The sequence below is a fragment of the Rousettus aegyptiacus genome, unplaced genomic scaffold, assembly GCF_014176215.1.
Source record: "Rousettus aegyptiacus isolate mRouAeg1 unplaced genomic scaffold, mRouAeg1.p scaffold_m13_p_10, whole genome shotgun sequence".
Lineage (NCBI taxonomy): Eukaryota > Metazoa > Chordata > Mammalia > Chiroptera > Pteropodidae > Rousettus > Rousettus aegyptiacus.
Window position 1 is genome coordinate 99,062,392 of NW_023416285.1, and position 18,783 is coordinate 99,081,174.

At 60.5% G+C, this 18,783-nt stretch overlaps 1 protein-coding gene across 10 annotated transcripts in view; it reads right to left on the reverse strand.

Moving 5' to 3' along the window:
* Positions 1 to 18,783, reverse strand: part of WDR37 (WD repeat domain 37) — a 45,142-nt gene that overhangs the window by 3,586 nt on the left and 22,773 nt on the right. For 9 of the 10 annotated variants that reach the window (XM_016162191.2, XM_036228232.1, XM_016162189.2 and 6 more), the window contains 5 exons: positions 17,443 to 17,519; positions 11,408 to 11,645; positions 10,103 to 10,244; positions 2,446 to 2,580; positions 1,902 to 2,016 (listed from right to left, as the gene is read on the reverse strand). In XM_016162191.2, the coding sequence (XP_016017677.1) occupies positions 1,902 to 2,016; positions 2,446 to 2,580; positions 10,103 to 10,244; positions 11,408 to 11,645; positions 17,443 to 17,519 (707 nt within the window). The remainder of the gene's footprint in view (positions 1 to 1,901; positions 2,017 to 2,445; positions 2,581 to 10,102; positions 10,245 to 11,407; positions 11,646 to 17,442; positions 17,520 to 18,783) is intronic. The other variant, XM_036228235.1, reaches the window with a different exon arrangement.

An 18,783-nucleotide genomic window follows, 5' to 3' on the forward strand; every position in this document is an offset into this window, starting at 1 on the left:
CAAGAGGCTCCGAACACGCAGCCTCTGAAACGCTCCACGCCTGCCAGGGTCCCGGACGCCGGCGCAGACCCCGCGTGCCGCCTGCAGGCGCCGGCCCTCCGCTCCCCGTGGCGCCCCGCCGCGGCCCACGCGCCGGGAAACGCCACTCGCCCGGTCCCCAGAGCGCAATTTCACCTCGTGAGCCCGTCACCCTCGCTACTAAGCTCAACCAAGCGTCACTGTCTGTTTTCAAATCTGTCCGCTGAAAGCAGCTGGGCCGACAGGAACCGGAAATTCCCCGCTGTGGTCCTGTGACACTGCCGACCGTGTTTACCCATCTGCGGATGCGCTCCAAGTTCACGGCGGAATGAAAGGTCGCTTGCCACCCCCAACGGCAAGCCTGCTCACGAGCCACTTTGGAGACACATCGCGCGAACAGACACCTACAACCCCAACCAGGCCGTGCGTGACGGACGAAGACCACGCCTGTCACGGGAACTGGCGCCGAGAAGTCCCCACCTCCAGGGGGACGGGCTCAAGGGCGTGACGCCGCCGCCCCCGCATCCGTGTTCCTGAACACAGACGTGGTGCTGTGGGGCCCGTCACGTGCCGCACGCGGGCGCGGCGGGGGGTGGCAGGGGGTGGCCGGGGGTGGCCAGCGGCCCCCAGACACCGGTCCCGGACAAGCCACCGCACTGGTCAGGGCGGCACAGCTCTTCGCAGTCACCCGACTCTGTGAGTCTCCTGGGACTTGCGCTCGTGACCCGCCACCTTCAGACAGTACGCGTGGGGACACGCAGGGACGTGTGCTTTCTGAAAGGGCAGAGGGCGGTCACACAGCGGGTGTCACCTGGAGAAGAGGTGTTGCTGTCAGCAGCCAAACCCATGGGATCGCCCGCCCCCGGGACCGCCCAGGCCCGTGGTCCCTGCGCCCCATCCCGTGGGGCCGGCCTGCAGCTTACGACCGCGCTGAGGCTCCCCCCGCGGTGGGACGGGGCAGCCACACCACGGGCACGAGCAGCCGTGCAGGGGCCTGGGGTGCAGACGCAACACCGCGGCCTCAGGGCCCGGGCCTCCTCAGGAGGAGAGCGGTGGCACCGGAAGCGAGGGAGAGAGGCCGTGTGCCGGGGCTCAGGCAGGCACGGGGCCCGGAGGGAGGCAGCCGGGGCCAGCAGGGTGGCCTGCCACGGCGCCGCCCCCCGCACCCACGGGGGGGCTGGGGGGGGTGCTGTGCCACTGCCAGGCGCTCTCAAACGCGGGGCACCCAGGGACGTGGTCCCACACAGGCACGGGGTCAGCCGGCGAGCGTGACAGGGGGTGCCGGCGCCACGGTGCACGCTGACCCGAGTCCCCCGCACCATGTGGGCCCAGCGCGCGGCACCCGCCTCCCGGGAAAGCCACCGGCAGTGGACTCGGTCCTGGCACCCGCCATGGAGAGGGCCGTCCCGGCCAGGGTGGAGCCCGTGCAGGCTGACCGTGCAGGCGGACCACGCAGACGCCTGGGAGCACGCGCCCCCAGCAGCGCCCCGGGACGGCTTTCCAGGACGCGCCCCCATCCCACGCACGCCGGCGCCCGAGATGTGGCTGGCAAAGCAGACGCTGACTCCACCTGGGTTAAGCTTAAAAACCGATACTCAGTTCAGGTATCGGGAAAACTTTTTGATGTTAAATTTTAGGAACGCTAAACACATCGAGTATTTCCAAATGAAAATCTACTGTCCAGACTTAGTAAGAGAGTAAGAATGGGAAATCACTCACGCTTTCCCACTGATGACATACATGTTGAAGTGATGTTACTTGGATCTATCCTATCAAAGACGCTGTGAGGATAACGCGTCTCCCCCCATCAGAAAGCTGCGCCCGCGGCCCGCAGCCCCGGGCCAGGCCACAGGACGCGGTCTCGGGAGCCGCCGCGCCGTTACCTGCCGACTGCTGCGGGGCAGCCGCGCCAGCCGCACCCCGGACATGTCGAACAGCCTCACTTGCCGGTTGTCGTGCGGCAGGGCAATGATTTTTTGGCCAACGCATACGTTGATCCTGCAAAGAAATAAAAACGGGTCACGTAGGAAGCAGTGACAACACAAGTTTATGCGCATTTCAGGACAGAACCCACTATGAACCGCAAGACCCCCTCATGCAGGCTTTGGGTCAGAGACCCGCTTACTCACACGCAGCCCACAGGGGACGCGCACGCACTGCCCGGTCGCAAACCAGAGCTGCGGGACGCGGACACTCTAACTCTCACAAGCCGCTACGGCAGCCGGAGTTTATGTTTGCGTCTCAGCATGTACATGACGCTGAGTGTGCTTCAGAGGGAGAGCACCTGCTGTGTCCCAGGCGGCAAAGCCACTTCGCCAAGGCCCTACCGATTACACACCGCATCTACATGACAGGCATGGCCCTGCGACCGACCCGAGCCGCCCCTCACGTCAGGGCCGCAGCTGAGCCACAAGCAACGCCCCTCACCTGTTGATGGCGGAGTCTGTCCGAATGGTCGCAATGGGGGACCTCATGTTCTTCAGATCCCAGACCTTGACGGTGCGGTCATCACTGCCCGAGACGACATTATCCCCGACGGTGAACACAGCGGAGGTCACGGTGCTACAAGGAAAGTACAGGGTCAGAGCCGCGGCTGCGCCCCAGAGGCCGCCGAGCGCGGATCGGCGAACCTGAGCGCACACGGGCACGGGGGGGGGGGGGGGGGGGGAGGTGACGGCGGCGCTGACCCGCCCGCTCCTGGGGGCCACCTCAGCGTGCCTGCTCCAACCTCACGCCGCTCCCCGTTAGCACACTCAAGCCTTACTTCTCAACTACAGCTCGGTAAAGAAGGAAAACATGTTAAAGATAAAAAGAAAGGCTCGAGAATATAAGTTCAGCACCCCTGACAACCCTGGCCCCAAATAACGGCCTCCCAGAATACTTACGAGACATTTCAGAGGCATGAAAATTAACTACAACTCAATCACATATATTTCACATACGTAACCACACTATATAATTTCAAACTATTTTTATTTGACGTAGAGCCTAAAACCAGGAATAAGCATTTCAGGTTCAGAAAGCCCCGGCCCAACCTGGACCCTGGGCCCAACACTGCTCCACCAGCACTGCACACGCAGAGTCCCCGCCGGGGGGCCTCAGCCCCAGCACGGCCGGCGTGGGGTGACCACTGCTGTGGGCTGAGCAGCCCCCCAGCCTCCACCCCCCTGGGACGCCACGTGGGACACGACGGGAAGAACCTGGAGCCTCGCCCCAAAGCCCATCCGACTGGCCTCCCTGAAAGCCGTCGACGCCAGGGCCTGGCCGGACCAGGGGGCACGGCCCCCGCGCCTCAGAAGGCCCCACCTTGGCCGAGGGGGCGCAGCTCCGTGCACGTGTCTCCAGGAGGAGCAGGCCAAGCGCAGGGGAGACCGCTCTGCTAAGTTCCCAGGGGCGTCTCCACAAAAGACCGCCCGACCCTGTGTTAACGAAACGCTGGGAGACGTTAGCTCTCCAATAAATCACAGCGCTGACAGGTATTGTGGGCCTCGGAGGGAGATCTGGCACCAGGCAGCGCCCCGCGGGAGCACCAGCACCGCGGCCGCGCGCCGGGGAGCTCAGACTCTGCCAAGCCCCCGCCGGCTCGTTTATCTTGTCGCCAAGAGCAGCCGCGCATGAGCTTCCAGCTGCCAGCATGCGCCTCCTCGCCGCACGCTGCTGCCCGGTCTGGAACACTCCGCTCCCTGCGAGGGTCTCGGTCGAGGGAGAGAGTGCCACGCCAGCAGTCCACATTAGGGCTCACAGCTGTCCCGCCGTCACACAGAGCCGCAAAGCTGTTCTGCACAACAATCTGCCGAGACGCAGGGCTGGGAGAGGGCGGTGTACAGAGGGCCCCCGGAAGGCCCACGCGCCGCCTCCGGCTGGGGCGAGGCGGGGAGCCTGGCGGCCGGGCGCAGGGCGGGCATGGCCGGGGCGCAGGCTGCGGCTCCCCAGGTCCACGGACAGCTATGCAAGCATGTGGTCTTGGCATGGCCCCGGCCGCACCAGCCGCCGGTGTGGGTGTGCTGCGCTGTGCACACCGTGCAGCCCGCCAGCGAGGCAGAGCCCTCCCACGCCTGCCCACGCAGGTCTGCACGCGCGACGTGACCTTCGTGACCATGGTCTGTGTGCAGAGAGCCATCAGGTCACCGGCTCTGTAACCACTTCCCAGTGTCTAGAGACTGGGCCTCAGGCAGCCAGGCGGGCGCCGCGGGCACACGCGGGCCTCCGAGCACATGCACACGCTGGGCAGAGCTCAAGGGCACACCGCAGCCTGTCCTGTGCGACCTTGGCCCCCAGAGAGACACAGAGCCTTGCCTCCAAACGTCCCATCTAACTCTGGCAGGATGGGCTGGACTACACAGCCGTCCACCAGCCGTCCGCCAAGGACTCTGAGTTAACCCCGTGCTGGCCTCTGCTGCGCGTGCGACAACCCAACGGGGCAGGGGACGACCACCCGCTGTGCGGCTTATACCCAGAGGAGAGGGCAATCTGGCTTTAATGCCATACACAGGGGCACTCTGTCGGCCACCTGTGAGGCTCACGGCTCCCTCGGAAAGGCTCCCCCGGAAGGCTCCCCCAGTGACCGGGTTTGTCAGTGGCAGGGAGAAGGGCTCCAAAGTGGTCTCAAAAGTGGTCCCAAAGGTACGCTCAGTTACGCGACTGGGTCCTCCTCCTCGGCATTTTATTAATTACAAATCCTTCCCACAGACCAAGGACGAGAGCTGCACACACCCCGAGTTAAAACGACTACAGGGAAGTTAGGACGAGCAAGACTCATGGACGACTTCCTGCCTCGACACCCAGTCAAGACTCGGAAACCCCGTGCGAGAACCCAGGACCTTGTTTCGTTCTCACTGAACGACGTAACAGCTGACAGTGAGTTCCGGAGATCTGCAATGACGCCGCTCGCCCCACGGGCATCTGGCGGAGCGTGCTCCGTGTACACCGGGGGAGGCGCCGCCCTCTGGGAACTCCCTCGCTTTCCGTCCCCCTCGCCTGCTGAACCCGAGACTCGCCTGCTACGTACTCTCAACATCTCCACGATGCGAGTTTGTGTAAAAGAAGCTGGAGATGAAAGAACGGCAAAGGTTTCGCTTTTTCTTAAATCTTCAAAAGTGGAAAGAATTTTACATCAGCTTTGAGAGTGATAACAGAGACGAGCTCTCCTCGTCACAGTAATTAAAGAAATGAAAGTCAGAAGCGTATCGGGAACGAGCACTGGTAGACTCGGCCCAAAACTGCGCGGCTGGAGGCGGGTCGCTGCCGCCTTACGGGGTGAGAAGGGTGGCCCGCCGCAGCCCTGGCGCCGAGGCCTCGGGGGCCCAGGGGCACGTCTCCTCGCTGGCGGTGGAAGGAGGGCGAGCCGGAGCGAGTCCACCCAGCGCTGGGCTACACGTGCCTGGGTGCCCGGACAGCGGGGCTGCGTGCAAACGCGCGTCCGTAACCATGAGTATGTCCGGCAGCTGCGACAGCTACACGTCACACGATACGTGTGCACAGGTATACACGAGCGTGCCCACCAGCTGCAACACGGACTACATGGGACATACGCGTGTGGCTAGGTACACGCGGGTACGTGTATAAAATGAGCCATGGCCTACCTCCCACTGCTTCTTCAGCGATGTGCTCAGAAACAACTGCTCCTGCATCGAGTATCTGACCTGCTCACTGAAGGAGACAGAGGCAGAATCGCATGACTCCAGGAAGCACCCATGGGTTCCCCATGGAAGCAGCGAAAGCCACTGAAGGTCAGATTTCGCTTTGGAGCTCAGGCCCGAGCACCACAGGCCTTCACCGCCTGCGCTTCCTGTCCAGTGAGGGGAGGCTCCCAAGTGACAGCTGCCCAGGCTCCTTGCAGCTCGGGTGGAACTCTCACGTTGCATGTTTGGCCATCTGAGGCTTGACTCTCACGGGCCCCGGGTGGCAGCAGAGTCAGCACCTTGCAGCTCCAGCATATGGCTGAGCGGGAGCAGACGGCGACAGCGACTGCCTGAGGCAAGCCCAACCGGGCACCGGGGCCCTGCTGACCAGCGGCCCTGCACGCAGGCCCCACCCCGGCCGGCACACTGCAGGCGGCGGCCCGTGCACCGGTTCACGTCTGCCTTCCCGAGTCTGCAGCAGCGCCACAGGGAAGCGAGCGTCGGTGCTGATGGCCCGGTGGTCCTCGCCCGGGTCAGCCCCGCGGAGAGTTGAGGTGGCGCGACGGCTCCTGGCAGGGCCGAGGCGCACGGCAATCGGAATGCACTCGCTCTCTCAAAGTCCCCCTCTGACCAGCCCTCTGACCGGCCCTTCTGGGTGGACAAAAACTAAACCTCCTCTTCCTGGAAAGAGCCAGGCTGAGGCGAAATGTCGGACATTCGCTGGGGGTCTGGCCACGTCACCTGTGGCACATCTAAGCTGCAGGCTTCCCAGAACAAGAGATGGGGGAAGGAAACGAGGTGGCTCCCAGCGGCTGACAAGAGATGACCTCCAGCGCTGTCTCAGAGAAAGGCAGTGCCCCTGCGAGTGACCTCGTGGACGGCAAACCGGCGCCACGCCCCCACACCCGCGGTGCGAATGCACGTGGTACTGACCCCGCCCCCGGCCTCGTCTCCAGGACAAGACACACATCCACCAACTCACGCTGAACAAACGTGCAGAGCACCCCTCCACCCAGCCGCTGCAGTCAGGTCTCATTTCTGTCATCTCCGGGACCCTAACGCGGCTGAGGACACGACCCTGGCCAGTACACGGGGGTCGGCACCGTCCGCGAGTCCTGGTTTTGTGATAACCTCAGACCCACCAACCTGCTGCTGCCAGGAACTAGGCTCCCGACCGTCCGCGGCACGACCATTTCCAGCCCCTCTCACTGGACGGAAGACAGAACCGCCATCCTGGCACACGGGGAGGGCTCGGCTGCAGGCGCAGGCAGCAGCGGGGCCGCGCGGCCCGCCCGTCCATCGCCGAGCCGGCCAGCAACGGGACCACACACCGAGCACGGACGACCCAAATTAAAAGTCAGTTAAAAACTATGGCGACTGCTTTAAAGTTTTAACACTTTCATATGCTTTCACGGCCAAATACCCAGAGGAGACAGCGTGGAATAGGAAACCTGCGGCCTGCGCACAGCGGGATCACTGACCAATCGGGACTCGAGACGGTCCAGACCAGCCAGACGGGGTGAAATGTCATGCTGTCAGAGCGTGCTTTCCTCCCAAAAGCGTTCCGAAAACTGTTAATAATAGCGCAATACAAAATTCAATACCCTTTTCTCCTTACTGAGTATATGAATTTAGTAACTTAGTGTTAAATATCTCCTCTGAGTATTTATAAATAAAAACATATGAAAATGTCCTAACTTTAAAGCAATCACTATGATTTTTGACTGATTTCGTTCTGTTAGACATGGTGTTTTTTTCCTTTAGAAGAAAGTGCTGGAGTTCACATTTGGGAGTGAAGTTGCAATCACACGAAAAGGATTAAACCAAAAAAGAGAAAAGTAACTGCATTCCCAGTATTTTACCCATGTCGTGCTAATTTCAGGTTTTTTCAGTGCCACGCGTCTATTCACACTTCTAAACCCCGTCAGCCGGGTAGAGACGAGTCATTGGCCACCTATGGGGGAAGCTTAATGACCCAGTGACAGCCTCGACCGTCAGTCCCTTTTTATAGTAACTGAAACAAAACAAAACAGCAAAAGGGGGGTGCAGTCTTCCGAACCCCGCAGAGGCAGCAGGAATCTGGGTGTTTCTGTTACAAAACCACCTACATGAGCACGTCCGACGTTCCTCTCAAAAGTCAGGGATTTAACCGAAAAGCAGTCTTAGGACAGTAAGACGCTCCTGCAGAAACATCCACGCCTCATGCGCCCAGGGTGGGTCCGGCTAGAATGACCGCGAGCCAAGCGCCAGGCCACGGAGGGCGCGCCCACGTGACACAGAGGGGCAGGCCACCTGGCAGGACTCCTTCCAGCAGCGGGCCCGCCAATGACCAACGGCGCCAGCCGGACACACGTGACCACGTAAGGGTCTGGCTTATTCCAGATGAACACCACTGGGTTCCAGTCCCGGCTCTTGACAATGAGGACAGAGTGTGTAGGAAACAAACTACCGACAGTTTAAATCCCTGTGACGCTCAAAAATTTTACTTAAACATTTCCGTTAGTTCTAAGAAGAACACACGACACAAGCGCTCACGCCTGCTCTCAGGAAAACAACCTGCTATGAAAAGCGCCCAGAGCGTCTTCCACGTGACTCGGCGCACCACAGGGGGAGCCGCGGCCACTGCCGGCCAGGCGAACGACAGCCGGTCACACTAAGGAAACCCTACCACGGAGGATCGCCTGCCAAAATGAAGAGATTTCACAGTACAAAACGAAAATACACATAACACGTCAAAAAAGAAAAAGGCGTTTGTCTTTCCTGAAAGCTGCGGACAAAAGCCCAAAGCTGAGGCTGCATCAAGGAGCCCTGTCTCTGTCCAGCAAAAACGGTCAACACATCTCGAACTCCACTTTTTAAAAACGACACAGAATCCACAGAAGTACAGGAAGAACAGTGAAAATGAAAAGAAAAAAAACGATCTCCCTCAGCCCCCGGAGAAACGGGCTGTGACGGGGACGTGGCACAGACCACGTATGCTGACGCCTGCCCAGCGGCACCTGCCTCCCAACAGCCCCACGCACAGAAGTTCGAATTAACTGCACAGAAATGCATGAGACTCCAGGACACGCCACTAAAGAATGTGTGCCGAGCTCCTGGAGATGAAAGCATGCTGAGAGACAGTCTCCCAAAGAGCGTGCCAAGTCAAGTGCATGTGGGTACGTGGTCACACGCTCTTAAGAAACGGCGCCCCCGTTGAAGCGACGACCCACTAAACACGCGCCACATCTCACAAGTGGAGCCCAGCAAAGCCCCGGGCACTGCACGTCCCGAGTCCTGTGTGTAACAGGCAGGAAGAGCCCCATCAGGAAGGCGCGAGAAACTGACGACCCAGAAAGCGGGAGACCCCCGCCCGGCAGGACGACGCCCCCCAAGGACACCCGACATGCTTTCCCGGTGGACAAACACTGGGCAACGCTGTGAATGCCGACGGCACGGCTCGGCCGGCCTGGGGGACAGATGGCAGCGCAGTGGCCAGGCTCGCGGGCGTCCTGTAGGTCAGAGACCACTGCTGTGAGGGGCAGAAGCCACGCTCAGGACAGAGGTGAGCGACTACGCTGCACACTCACCCGAGACCAGCCACTGCCCTCCCGCGGGGCTCGGGTCTGCCACGACGCCTCCGCACGGGGACACGCTCATGCCCACGCGCAAAGGTGCCGTGTTCTGTAGCTTTCACGGGTTACATGGCCGTGAACCTAGCGCCCCCATGCCAAAGACGACAAAGCAGCAGTCACTAAGAAGACACCTCGGCAGGAACACTGAAATGCCTCCCTTCCTGCTGGCCCCAGCGGCAGTCATTGCTAGAGGCCCGCGGCTGACAGGACGCAGGAACGAAGCCACCTGCAGCCCAGGTGCGGACCCCGCAACATGGGGCCTCCCAGGGCGGCGGAGGCAAGGCACCGCTGCGGGTCCCAGCGCCGCCATGCCGGGAAGCGGGCGGTCACACCTCCGGCCCCACACGCCAGCCCTAGCCAGTCCCTGCCGATACCCAAAGACTGACAAAGGGTAAACAGAACAAGTCTGTGGAAAGAGAGAGCTCTGTTCAGACACAGTTACGCGAGCTGCCAACAGCCAGCCAGGTGAGGGGCGGCGTGTGGCTGTCTGCAGCACATGTCACAGCGAGACGGGGGGAGAACGAGCAGAGTGCGAGGACCTGGGAGAGGCTGCGAAGAGCCCGCTCAGCGTGACCTCCGGGCCGCCAGCCCCGGAGGGCCCGGGTCCTCCCTGACCCCGCTCCACTGCCTGCTCTACTCCTACCGGCCTCCTGAGAGAATACTAGTGACTTCCCTTAGGCTTCTAAATTCTTTGACGTGTCCAAAATGCAGCTAAGGTTTAGAAAAGAGTAGCCATTGTGAAAGACGGTAAAATTAATGCTGAAAATTAAGGTAAGAATGACGTTTTCTTATCTTTCCACAAAACCTTTTTCACGGACAGTTAGAGACGTCTGAACGGATGTAACTCACTCCGTGTGGCCCTGGAACACATTGACAGAGTGGATGGACGGGTCCCTGAAATCCCACAGGCGGAAGGTCGTGTCCCGGGAGGAGGTCACCACGAGCCGCTGGGTGGGGTGTGTGCAGCAGTGCGTGAGCTCCTGGTCGTGCCCTACAACCAAAGACGACGAGAGTCAGCATCACCCACCGCAGGCACCCAGTTACAGTGACACTTCCATAGAAACACAGGAATCAAAAAAGCCTCCAAGTCTCCACTGCTAACACTCGCTGTGAAAGCCGACGCGAGGCGTCGCCCACTGACGGCACGTGGGGTCACAGTGGGACCCCTTCCCTCAGCACCTGGACGTCCTTCCGCCTGCGCACTAGCAGGGAGCATGAGTGTGCGTGCAGCTGACCTGATGGTTAAAAGTCTGACAGATCTCTTTAAGGGGCTGAGCATGTGAACAAATTAATTCTTAATTCTTCACTTCCAGAGTAACTTATAACAATATGTGGAGCCTCAGTGAAAAATGACCCTTAACTCTCACGAGAAAACGCACATACCGACGAATTTTAAAAGAGCCCGTGCTGGGCAGAACCCTAAGACAGCCCAGAGCCCTCACCCCTGGTAGGCACGGGCCGGACAACACCATCCCCTGCTTGCAGGCAGAACCTGCGATGTGAGGAGCTGGCCGCCAGGTGAGCTCAGGACACTGGAAGGCAAAGCAGGTGCGCAGCTGTAGCAGGGTGAGCTGGGGGGCTGCCCGCGGGGGCCCGACCCGCAGACGGGCCCTGGTGAGGGTCTGGGCTGAGATGCTCTCCTGTGAGTCGAGCAGAAGTCAAACTGCCAGGGGCGAGACACCTCCAGACAGGGCCGTGAGGGACCCCGGGGCATGCTGGATGCTCACAGCGGTCTCCCGCTGACAGTGCCCAAAAAACAGGACCTTGTTCATTCACCGTGAGGAAATGAGTCCTTCCAGCAACGGCAAAAAAGAAACCCAAGCGTCCGAGGAGGTCACGCCCCAGGCAACACCTTCGTCTCATCGTGAGACCTCGAGCAGATGGCAGCCAGCATGTGCCAGGAACCCCCAACCCAAGGAAACCGTGAGGCAACTAACTTGTATAATTTTAAGACAGTACTTTCATGGAAATGTGTTACGAAGCAACAGGAAATGAACGTACCAGCCATGTCTCAAACATCTGGGTACTACATGCGACAACTGAGCCTACTAAAAGGGAAATCTGCCACCGACAGTTGTACCGGAAAGGGGCTCTGAAAGCCGCAGCCGCGCGCCCCGGCCCTGAGCCGCGCTGGCCGGGCGGGCGCCGCCGTACCTGTCAGGGAGTGCACGAGCTCCGCCGTCTCCACCTCGTACAGGTTCGCCGTCCGGTCCCAGGACGCCGTCACTGCCTGCTTCCCCCCGACCAGCCAGTCGGCGGCCATCACCACTCCCTGGTGACTCTTCAGAGAAGTCAGCGGCGCCCGGATGGTAGGACAGTCGCTGGACGCGTCTCCGTCCGCGTCGGGCTCATCTTTATCAGAGCACTCGACCTCGTCCTCGCCACCTATCTGCTGTGGAAGGCGAGAGCAGAGAGGCAGCCCTGAGCTCCGCGGGCCTGTGCTCACGCGGCCGCACAATCGGGCTGTTGTCACGTGCCCTTCTCGGGCCTGATCATCATCATGACCAATACCAGCACGGTTCCTGGGACGAACCTGGTGCTCGGGGAGCGTTTATCGCCTTCATGACTATCCACGTGGCCAAAACCACGGGCCACATGTAACACCGTGATAGCAAACAAGCTACGGTCCGCTTCCACTAACCAATAACATGGAAAATAAAATGATTTTCAACATTTTAGGTCTTTACCACATATTAGTAGAAATGTAACAAAACTAGACAAATACAACTGAAAGTCAGTAACTTATCACAATAAAAAAAGGAACATTTCAACTGTCGGGAGCATGCTTAAGATATATTTAGAATTCTATTGCTGTAACAATAGATGTGTTCACTTTATTTTCCTACAATGTTCACGAAGTCTTTTATCAAAAGCCACAGACGAAAGAAATAAAAACATAATAGTCATCTCAGGCTTCAGCTCTTTTAAAAAACATTTATCTGTTCATTAAAAAAACACTTATCTGTTTATTCAACAAATATTCTTCAGGGCTTGCACAGAGCCAGGCCAAAGGCTGGGCACAGAGGAGGACTGGCAAAGTGCCAAGGGCATATGAACGATGCACGGCCAGGCGGTGCGGGCGCTGAAGCCGGGGCCTCAGGGAGCTTCCTTGCCAGCAAGAAAGACCAACCACACACACACACACGCACGCTTGTACGGGAATATGTACCACAGGTATGCACACACACTAGAATGAAAATACATGTTGCGTATACATGCCAATGCAGAAATGCATGCCACAGGTACACACGCGGGGTATAGAAATATGGGTCACACACGGACACACAACGTACAGGAACAGGCGTCAAGCACACACAGACTCAGGCGGTAGTAAGTGCGAAGAAGGAAAATAACATGAGTGACGACTAGGAACGAGGCTGCTCTTTCACTCAGGAGCAGCGGGCCACAGCTCCGCGGGGCTACTGCTCGTCTCAGGATGCGCGGCCGCAAGGGAGCGCGACACCCACAGACGGGAGACGGCGCTCCCGGCAGACGCGCGAGCAGGCGGAAGGCCCGAGAGGAAGCGTGGCTGTGGGGAGGAGGCTGCGGGGTGGACCCAGAGACGTGGCCGCTGCAGGGCGTACGGACCTGGCAGAGAGGGAAAGGACTCTGGATTTTACTCTGTGCGCTGGAAAATCACCAGATGGTTCTGAGCAAGGAAGGGAAACAGTCTGACTCATGCTTTAAAGATCCAGTGTTCCGTGTAAACAGTCCACAGAGGGAACAAATGGAAGGGGTGTCATGGGCTGAACTGCAGCCCCCGGATTCACACGTGCACCTCACTGTGTGACTGTACATGGAGATGGAATTTTTTAAAGGGTGATTACGTTAAAATGGGGTCCTAGGCTGGCCCTGATCCCATCTGACGTGTGTCCCTGTGAGGTCAGGACACAGAGGGACAGCCACATGAGGACACGGGATGAGACAGCGTCTACACGCTGCGAGAGGCCTCAGGAGGAACCAGTCTGCCTGCACCAGGGACTCCACCCAGCCTACGGCACGAGACGAGGCCCAGGTGACACGTAAGCCCCATCGGCGGAGCTGTCCCGGCCGCCTGAGTGGGCCGCAGCAGGAGGCTACCGGAGGTGGCCCGGGGAACCGGGAGAAGGGGCCTGGGCAGGGCGGCGGCGAAGGAGACGAGAGGAGGGCTGCACGAGGACCTCTGGAGGCAGCTTCCGGACCTGCCAGCGTCCAGAGGGGTCCGGGAGAAACCGCAGGTGACTCACCGGGTTGAGGATGAAGGTGCTTCCAGAGACAGGGGACCAAGCGGAGCAGACTGTGCATGGTCAGAGCCCAGTTTGTGACACATCAGCTCTGTGGTCTCTGTAAGACTGAGTGAGTCTTCGGTGTCTACAGAGTCTGGAGCTAACGGGCCAGCGGCGGCCGGCGAACCCGGGGGACCACAGCAAGGGCGGGCCAAGAGGCGCCGGGTCTGCCTCAGCGGGAGGCCGTGGAGGGGGAGGTGACGAGCACGCGGGACAGCGCCGCGTGCAGGCGGGGGACGGGGAGGTGGCCTGCACACGGGGAGGCCCAAGTGTCAGAGGCCAGGGTGTCTCCCGGAAGAGGAGGTGACCCAGCCAACCAAACACACGCGACGTGGGGTGTGATGCAGAGGGGCCAGGAGTGACCGTGAGCGTCTGCTGCGTGGGGGGACGCTGACGGGAGGGGCCCGGAGGGGGAGCAGGGAGGTGACACGTCTGAGCTCTGTGTGGGACACCAGGGGATGTGGCTCCGCGTGGGCCGCAGGACAGATGGCTCCGGCGGGTGAGGGTGGCTGCACCGCACACGTCTGTGGCTGCCAGGGGCCACACGGGAAGGAAGCAAAAGGGACAGTGAGGAAGTCACCGGGCACGGCAGTCGCCACCTGAGGAAGTGCGTGCGGGGCAGTGTCCCAGCCCAGCGTGGCCTGCCGCGGCCTGCTGGCGAGGCCAGCCACGAGGCCTCAGCGCAGGGGGCACAGGGGACGAGCCCACGTAGACAGAGGGGGAGGTGTGCCGGAGAGCAGTGCTCGGCCGGGGGGAGGCCACAGGGGTGCGCGGCCGTCTGCCTCCGGCAACGCGCCATGCTGCGCCCGCGAGGCTGACTCAGGTGGGCGGTCTGTGACACTGAGTGGCACCTGCAGGATGCGTGGGGGCTGAGGGGACAGGTCCAGGAAGGGGGCCAAGCAGGGAGGGAGAAGGTGGCGAGTCAGGACAGCAAGCACGTCCAGGGGCCCGAGCGGGGAGGGGATGCAAGCCGAGGCTGAGGGTCAGCAAGGGCTCACTGGGGTGACAGCTGAGATGATACAAAGACCACTCCTGATTTCACAGAGCAGAGACTGGACATAAGCACTTTGACCCAACAGGAAGACTAGTCAGGGGACTGGCCAGTGCCCTAGATGGTGACAGCGAGGGCTGAGACCCCTCCCCTTTGGTGTGAGGACAGCACAAGCGTGTTCCTGTGGAGTCGCCCTGCTCAAGGGGAACTGACCCCTGCCTGGGGAAGCAGGTGATCGGACCCAACAGGAGAAACACACGGTCGCTGGACATTCCTGAAGGGGACCCCACAGCCTGGGCTCTCCTTTGGGTGACGCTGGCCACTGGCCCCTTCTTGGCCCCACAGATGCACTGAGGAGCCTCCTGCACCTTGGCTGTCCCCTGGGCAGATGCAGAAGAGGCACCAGGTGGGGACACTTGGCAGAGACCTCGGGGGGAGAGAAAGGTAACCGAGAATTACTCAGGAATCGGAATAAGCAGGTGTCACGGGTTAGGCAGAGGTAGAGAAGGGGGTGAACAGGGAACGTGTCAGAGCCCACCCTTCACGCCAGCTCGGGCGCACCCCGGCCTGCGGCGTGAGCCCGATGGGCTCCTCACAGCCTATCCTGACGCAAGGAGTGACACGTGGGTCGAGGAGCAACTTCCACATGGCGCTGGGAGGTCTGTGGGGGGTCGTGGGTGCAGCGCAGTCTTGGGAACAGGCAGGGCAGACCCCAAGGAATGGCCCAGGAAGGGCAAGAACACAGAGCGGCAGGCTGGAGGCCCCGCGAGAAAGCCCTAGTCACAGGAGCCGCAGGAAAGGTCGGTCAGAGTCGGCATTTGCGGAAGTCCTCCTGCCAGACCACACGAGGAACGAACAGACGTTTAGAATGCAAATGCAGTTAAGGCGTATCAAAGAATGACTGTAAGATCAGGAGGTGAGAACCGTCTGTGATACAGCCACCTTCAGTCATTTTTTACTGCCGGAGACGTCTGAACAGAACGTCTGAGAAGTGCCAATCAATGCCACGCCCCTGAGCACCGGCCGCCCGCAGGCCACAAACCCCTGGGTCGCGGCTTGCTCACAGAGGGCCCCTGGGAGCTACATGTAACTCACCCACTCCAATTTTCACTTGCAAATGGAGACTATTGACCCCACGAAGTGAGTCACTCAGTATCACACAACTAGGTGACACAGTGGTCTACCCAGAAACCCACTACTGTTGACACTCCACCATCCGAGCATCTCCGCGTCAGCGAGGCAGGTGCCAAGTAACACTCGCTGGTCCAAACGCGGAGAAAACATCTGTCTGCAAGAAGAGCAGAACCTGGACGACGGGCGTCCACCTCGGAGCCCAGGAGAGCTGCTAATTGGCCCAGCAGGAGCTCAAGGGCACAGTGGCCCCAACACAGAGCCTCCAGTGCACTGGGCGGCAACTGCGGAGGGCGTGACGGAGCCATCCCCGGAGGCAGGGCACACGGAAGCCCCCGGGCGGAGCGTGAGCCACAGACGGGGATGCGGGCTCAGTGCCCCCGGCGGCCCCCGAACCCCGAGGCCGCAGATACAAGCCCCAAAATCCCAGAGTCTGATGCAGCAAAAACACAGAAGGGAAAAGAAAGTCTACTTGAGACACTGTGCAAACCGCCAGGGCTTTTAAACGGATGTGCTCTACGTAGTTTTCTCCTCTGACAAAATTGGTATTTTCTTATTTGGGGAAAAAACACACAATGGTAACTCACTTCCGACCTTTCCGAGCGCTGACCGCCACCCTCGCCTCTGCCTGTCCTCCGTCAGTGCCCGGCCTTTGCTTCCTGAGTGAGCACGTGAAGTATGGTGCATGAGGGACAGTCGGTAATTCCACAAGGAAAAACTGTTAAAGGACATAATCGCTCAACTAAAAATGCGCGGTTGAGACCCCCTAACTAAAGAAAAAATCTCATTCTTCTGGGATTTACTTAACCCATCTGCAAACAGAACATCTCAAATGTTAAAAAAGAAAAAGGAAAGGACTACTCAGAGGCACCAACATCGAAACTCGAGGGTTACTATCCCTGCAACGATTCTGGCCAAACGTGACTCGTTTGGCCAGAATCGTGCCTGAGGGCAGGCCGAGCTCTCCGACCCGCCGCAGCAGCGCGGGGAGAGGGGAGCCACGTGCGAGGACGAGCCCGCCAACGCTGCCCCGACGGGAACCCGAGGGTGCCGACGATCTCGGCGCGATCACACACACCGGGTCGGGCAGGAGTGGCACGACTGTCCCCAGCAGGACGAGACAGTCGCTGAAGGACCTGTGGCTGACACCCATCACCTCGGTCTTCCTCTCATCACCAAACTCCTCTGTCGCCCGCAGCGAAACCGCCCGCACGGAAGCGGGGCCACGCGTGCCGCGGGCCGGCACGGTCTCCCGCGGGCCAGTGCGCCAGCTGCCTGGAGGCTGACATGCGAAATGCTAAGAACTGAAGCCTGACCCTGAATTTAACAGCGTTAACAGCAGGGGTTTAAGACTGTGAGAAGGGAGCCGACAGCAGGCTCGGCCGCGGGTGACGCCGCCACCGTGGTCTGCTGGGGCCGCCAGCACGGAGCACCAGGCCTGGGCACCCAGACCAGTGGTGACAGATGTGGTTTCTGGGGAGCACACTCTTGCTGGCCTTCTCACTGTGTGCTCACACGGCCCCGCGGGGGAGCGCGGCAGGAGCACACCGCCCTCTGCTGAGCCCCCTCGTGAGGACGCTAAGCCTACAGGACCGGGGCGCGCCCTTTGACCCTGTTGAACCGCAACTTCTTCCTAGAGGCCCCATCTCCAAACAGCCACGTGGGGAATGACGGCTGAACCTAAGAACTCGGGGGAACACAAACATCCGATCCACGAGACGGTACGGTTACCCTAAGATCCGCCAACACCCAGACCCACCAACACCCCAGGCGTGCATCGGGGGAGGGCTTGGGCTGCTTACACTGCTGTCGGCCACCGGCTGGGGTGTCGGCAGTTGAACCGCGTATCTCCAGATGTGAGCAGTCTGATCTCCAGAAGCTGAAGAAAGAAATTGGGGGACAATTACCCACAGTGCACACCATGTGTAAAACGTGCTTTTCACGAGGCTCTGCACACCATCGGACGTGTAACTTGGTGACCGCTAGCGAGAGGAAGGCCGGTCACTCAGGCAGCTACTTCTGGGACCGTGCGAGGCTGCTGCTGAGAACAGAGCCAACCTGCGAAGTCAGGATAACGCACAAAATCGCCCCCCTTCGTTTTAGGGTAGAAAGCTGTGAAGGTTCAGAGAAAACCGACAGGCAGTAAGTTTCATTCTCCACCTGCCCAATCTCCGTAAACTGAACCCAAGCACACCCCGCGCCTCGCAGCTGTCACGGGGGTTTCGGGAAAGCGAAAGGTGCCCAAGAGCACGTGCCCCGACTCGACGCGACGGCCCTCGCGACTGGCCAGGCCCGGCGAGCACCACGACCTCACTCTCACCAGCCACGGCGGCCGGCGAAGCGGGACCCACCGCCCCGAGGTCGCGGCGGCCCCGTGCGGACAGCGGGATCTTTCTCGGTGTCCGTGACGGGCCCGCCGGCATGGCCAGGCTCTCCCCGTCCGGGGCCGCCCGGGCCCACCTCGCACCTTCGCTCCGGCACGGCCGCGTCCCCCATGCTAGCCCCTGCCGCTCCTCTCCGAGCTGTCCCCCGGCCCAGGCCCTCCTCCCCCACCTCTGGCTGTCGCTCAGCTCCCTCCGTCCCCCCCCCCCATCACACGACAAAGGGCCGATTTGATACGCGTGAAACTCCTCGCCCACTTCATCTTCAGGCGGCAGCCGCTCTGCGGTCAGGCCCATGACTCTCAAACTGCCCTCCCCACCTCACTCCACTCACAGGTCGAGGCACCGACGACGACTACTCTGGCCCTTCTCCCGGGGTCAGCGAGCTGCGCTCACGGGCCAGTGCGGGCAGCTGCCCCTCCTGGAAATAACGTCTCCTGTGGGAGCCATGTCCCCCCACCTGTGCGCACGGACAGAGCCGAGCAGCTGCGGTACACGCCCCGTGGCCCCAAGGACGGAAACACTTCTTTCTGGTCCTTCACAGACAAAGCCTGCTGACCTCTGCCCCAGCCAAACACTGTCTTTCAAGGTTACTGTCACTGTCTCTAAAAACACCAAAGGGGTCTACGGCTGTTGGACGTTTTATAGGCAAACGCCTCCGTGTGATGATGGAGGCGCCTTTAAAACCCCTGTATAACATGTGAAACCCAAGCTCGGAGTCGCCGAGAAAGGGACGAGGACACGGGCTCTGCAAGGCCGTGA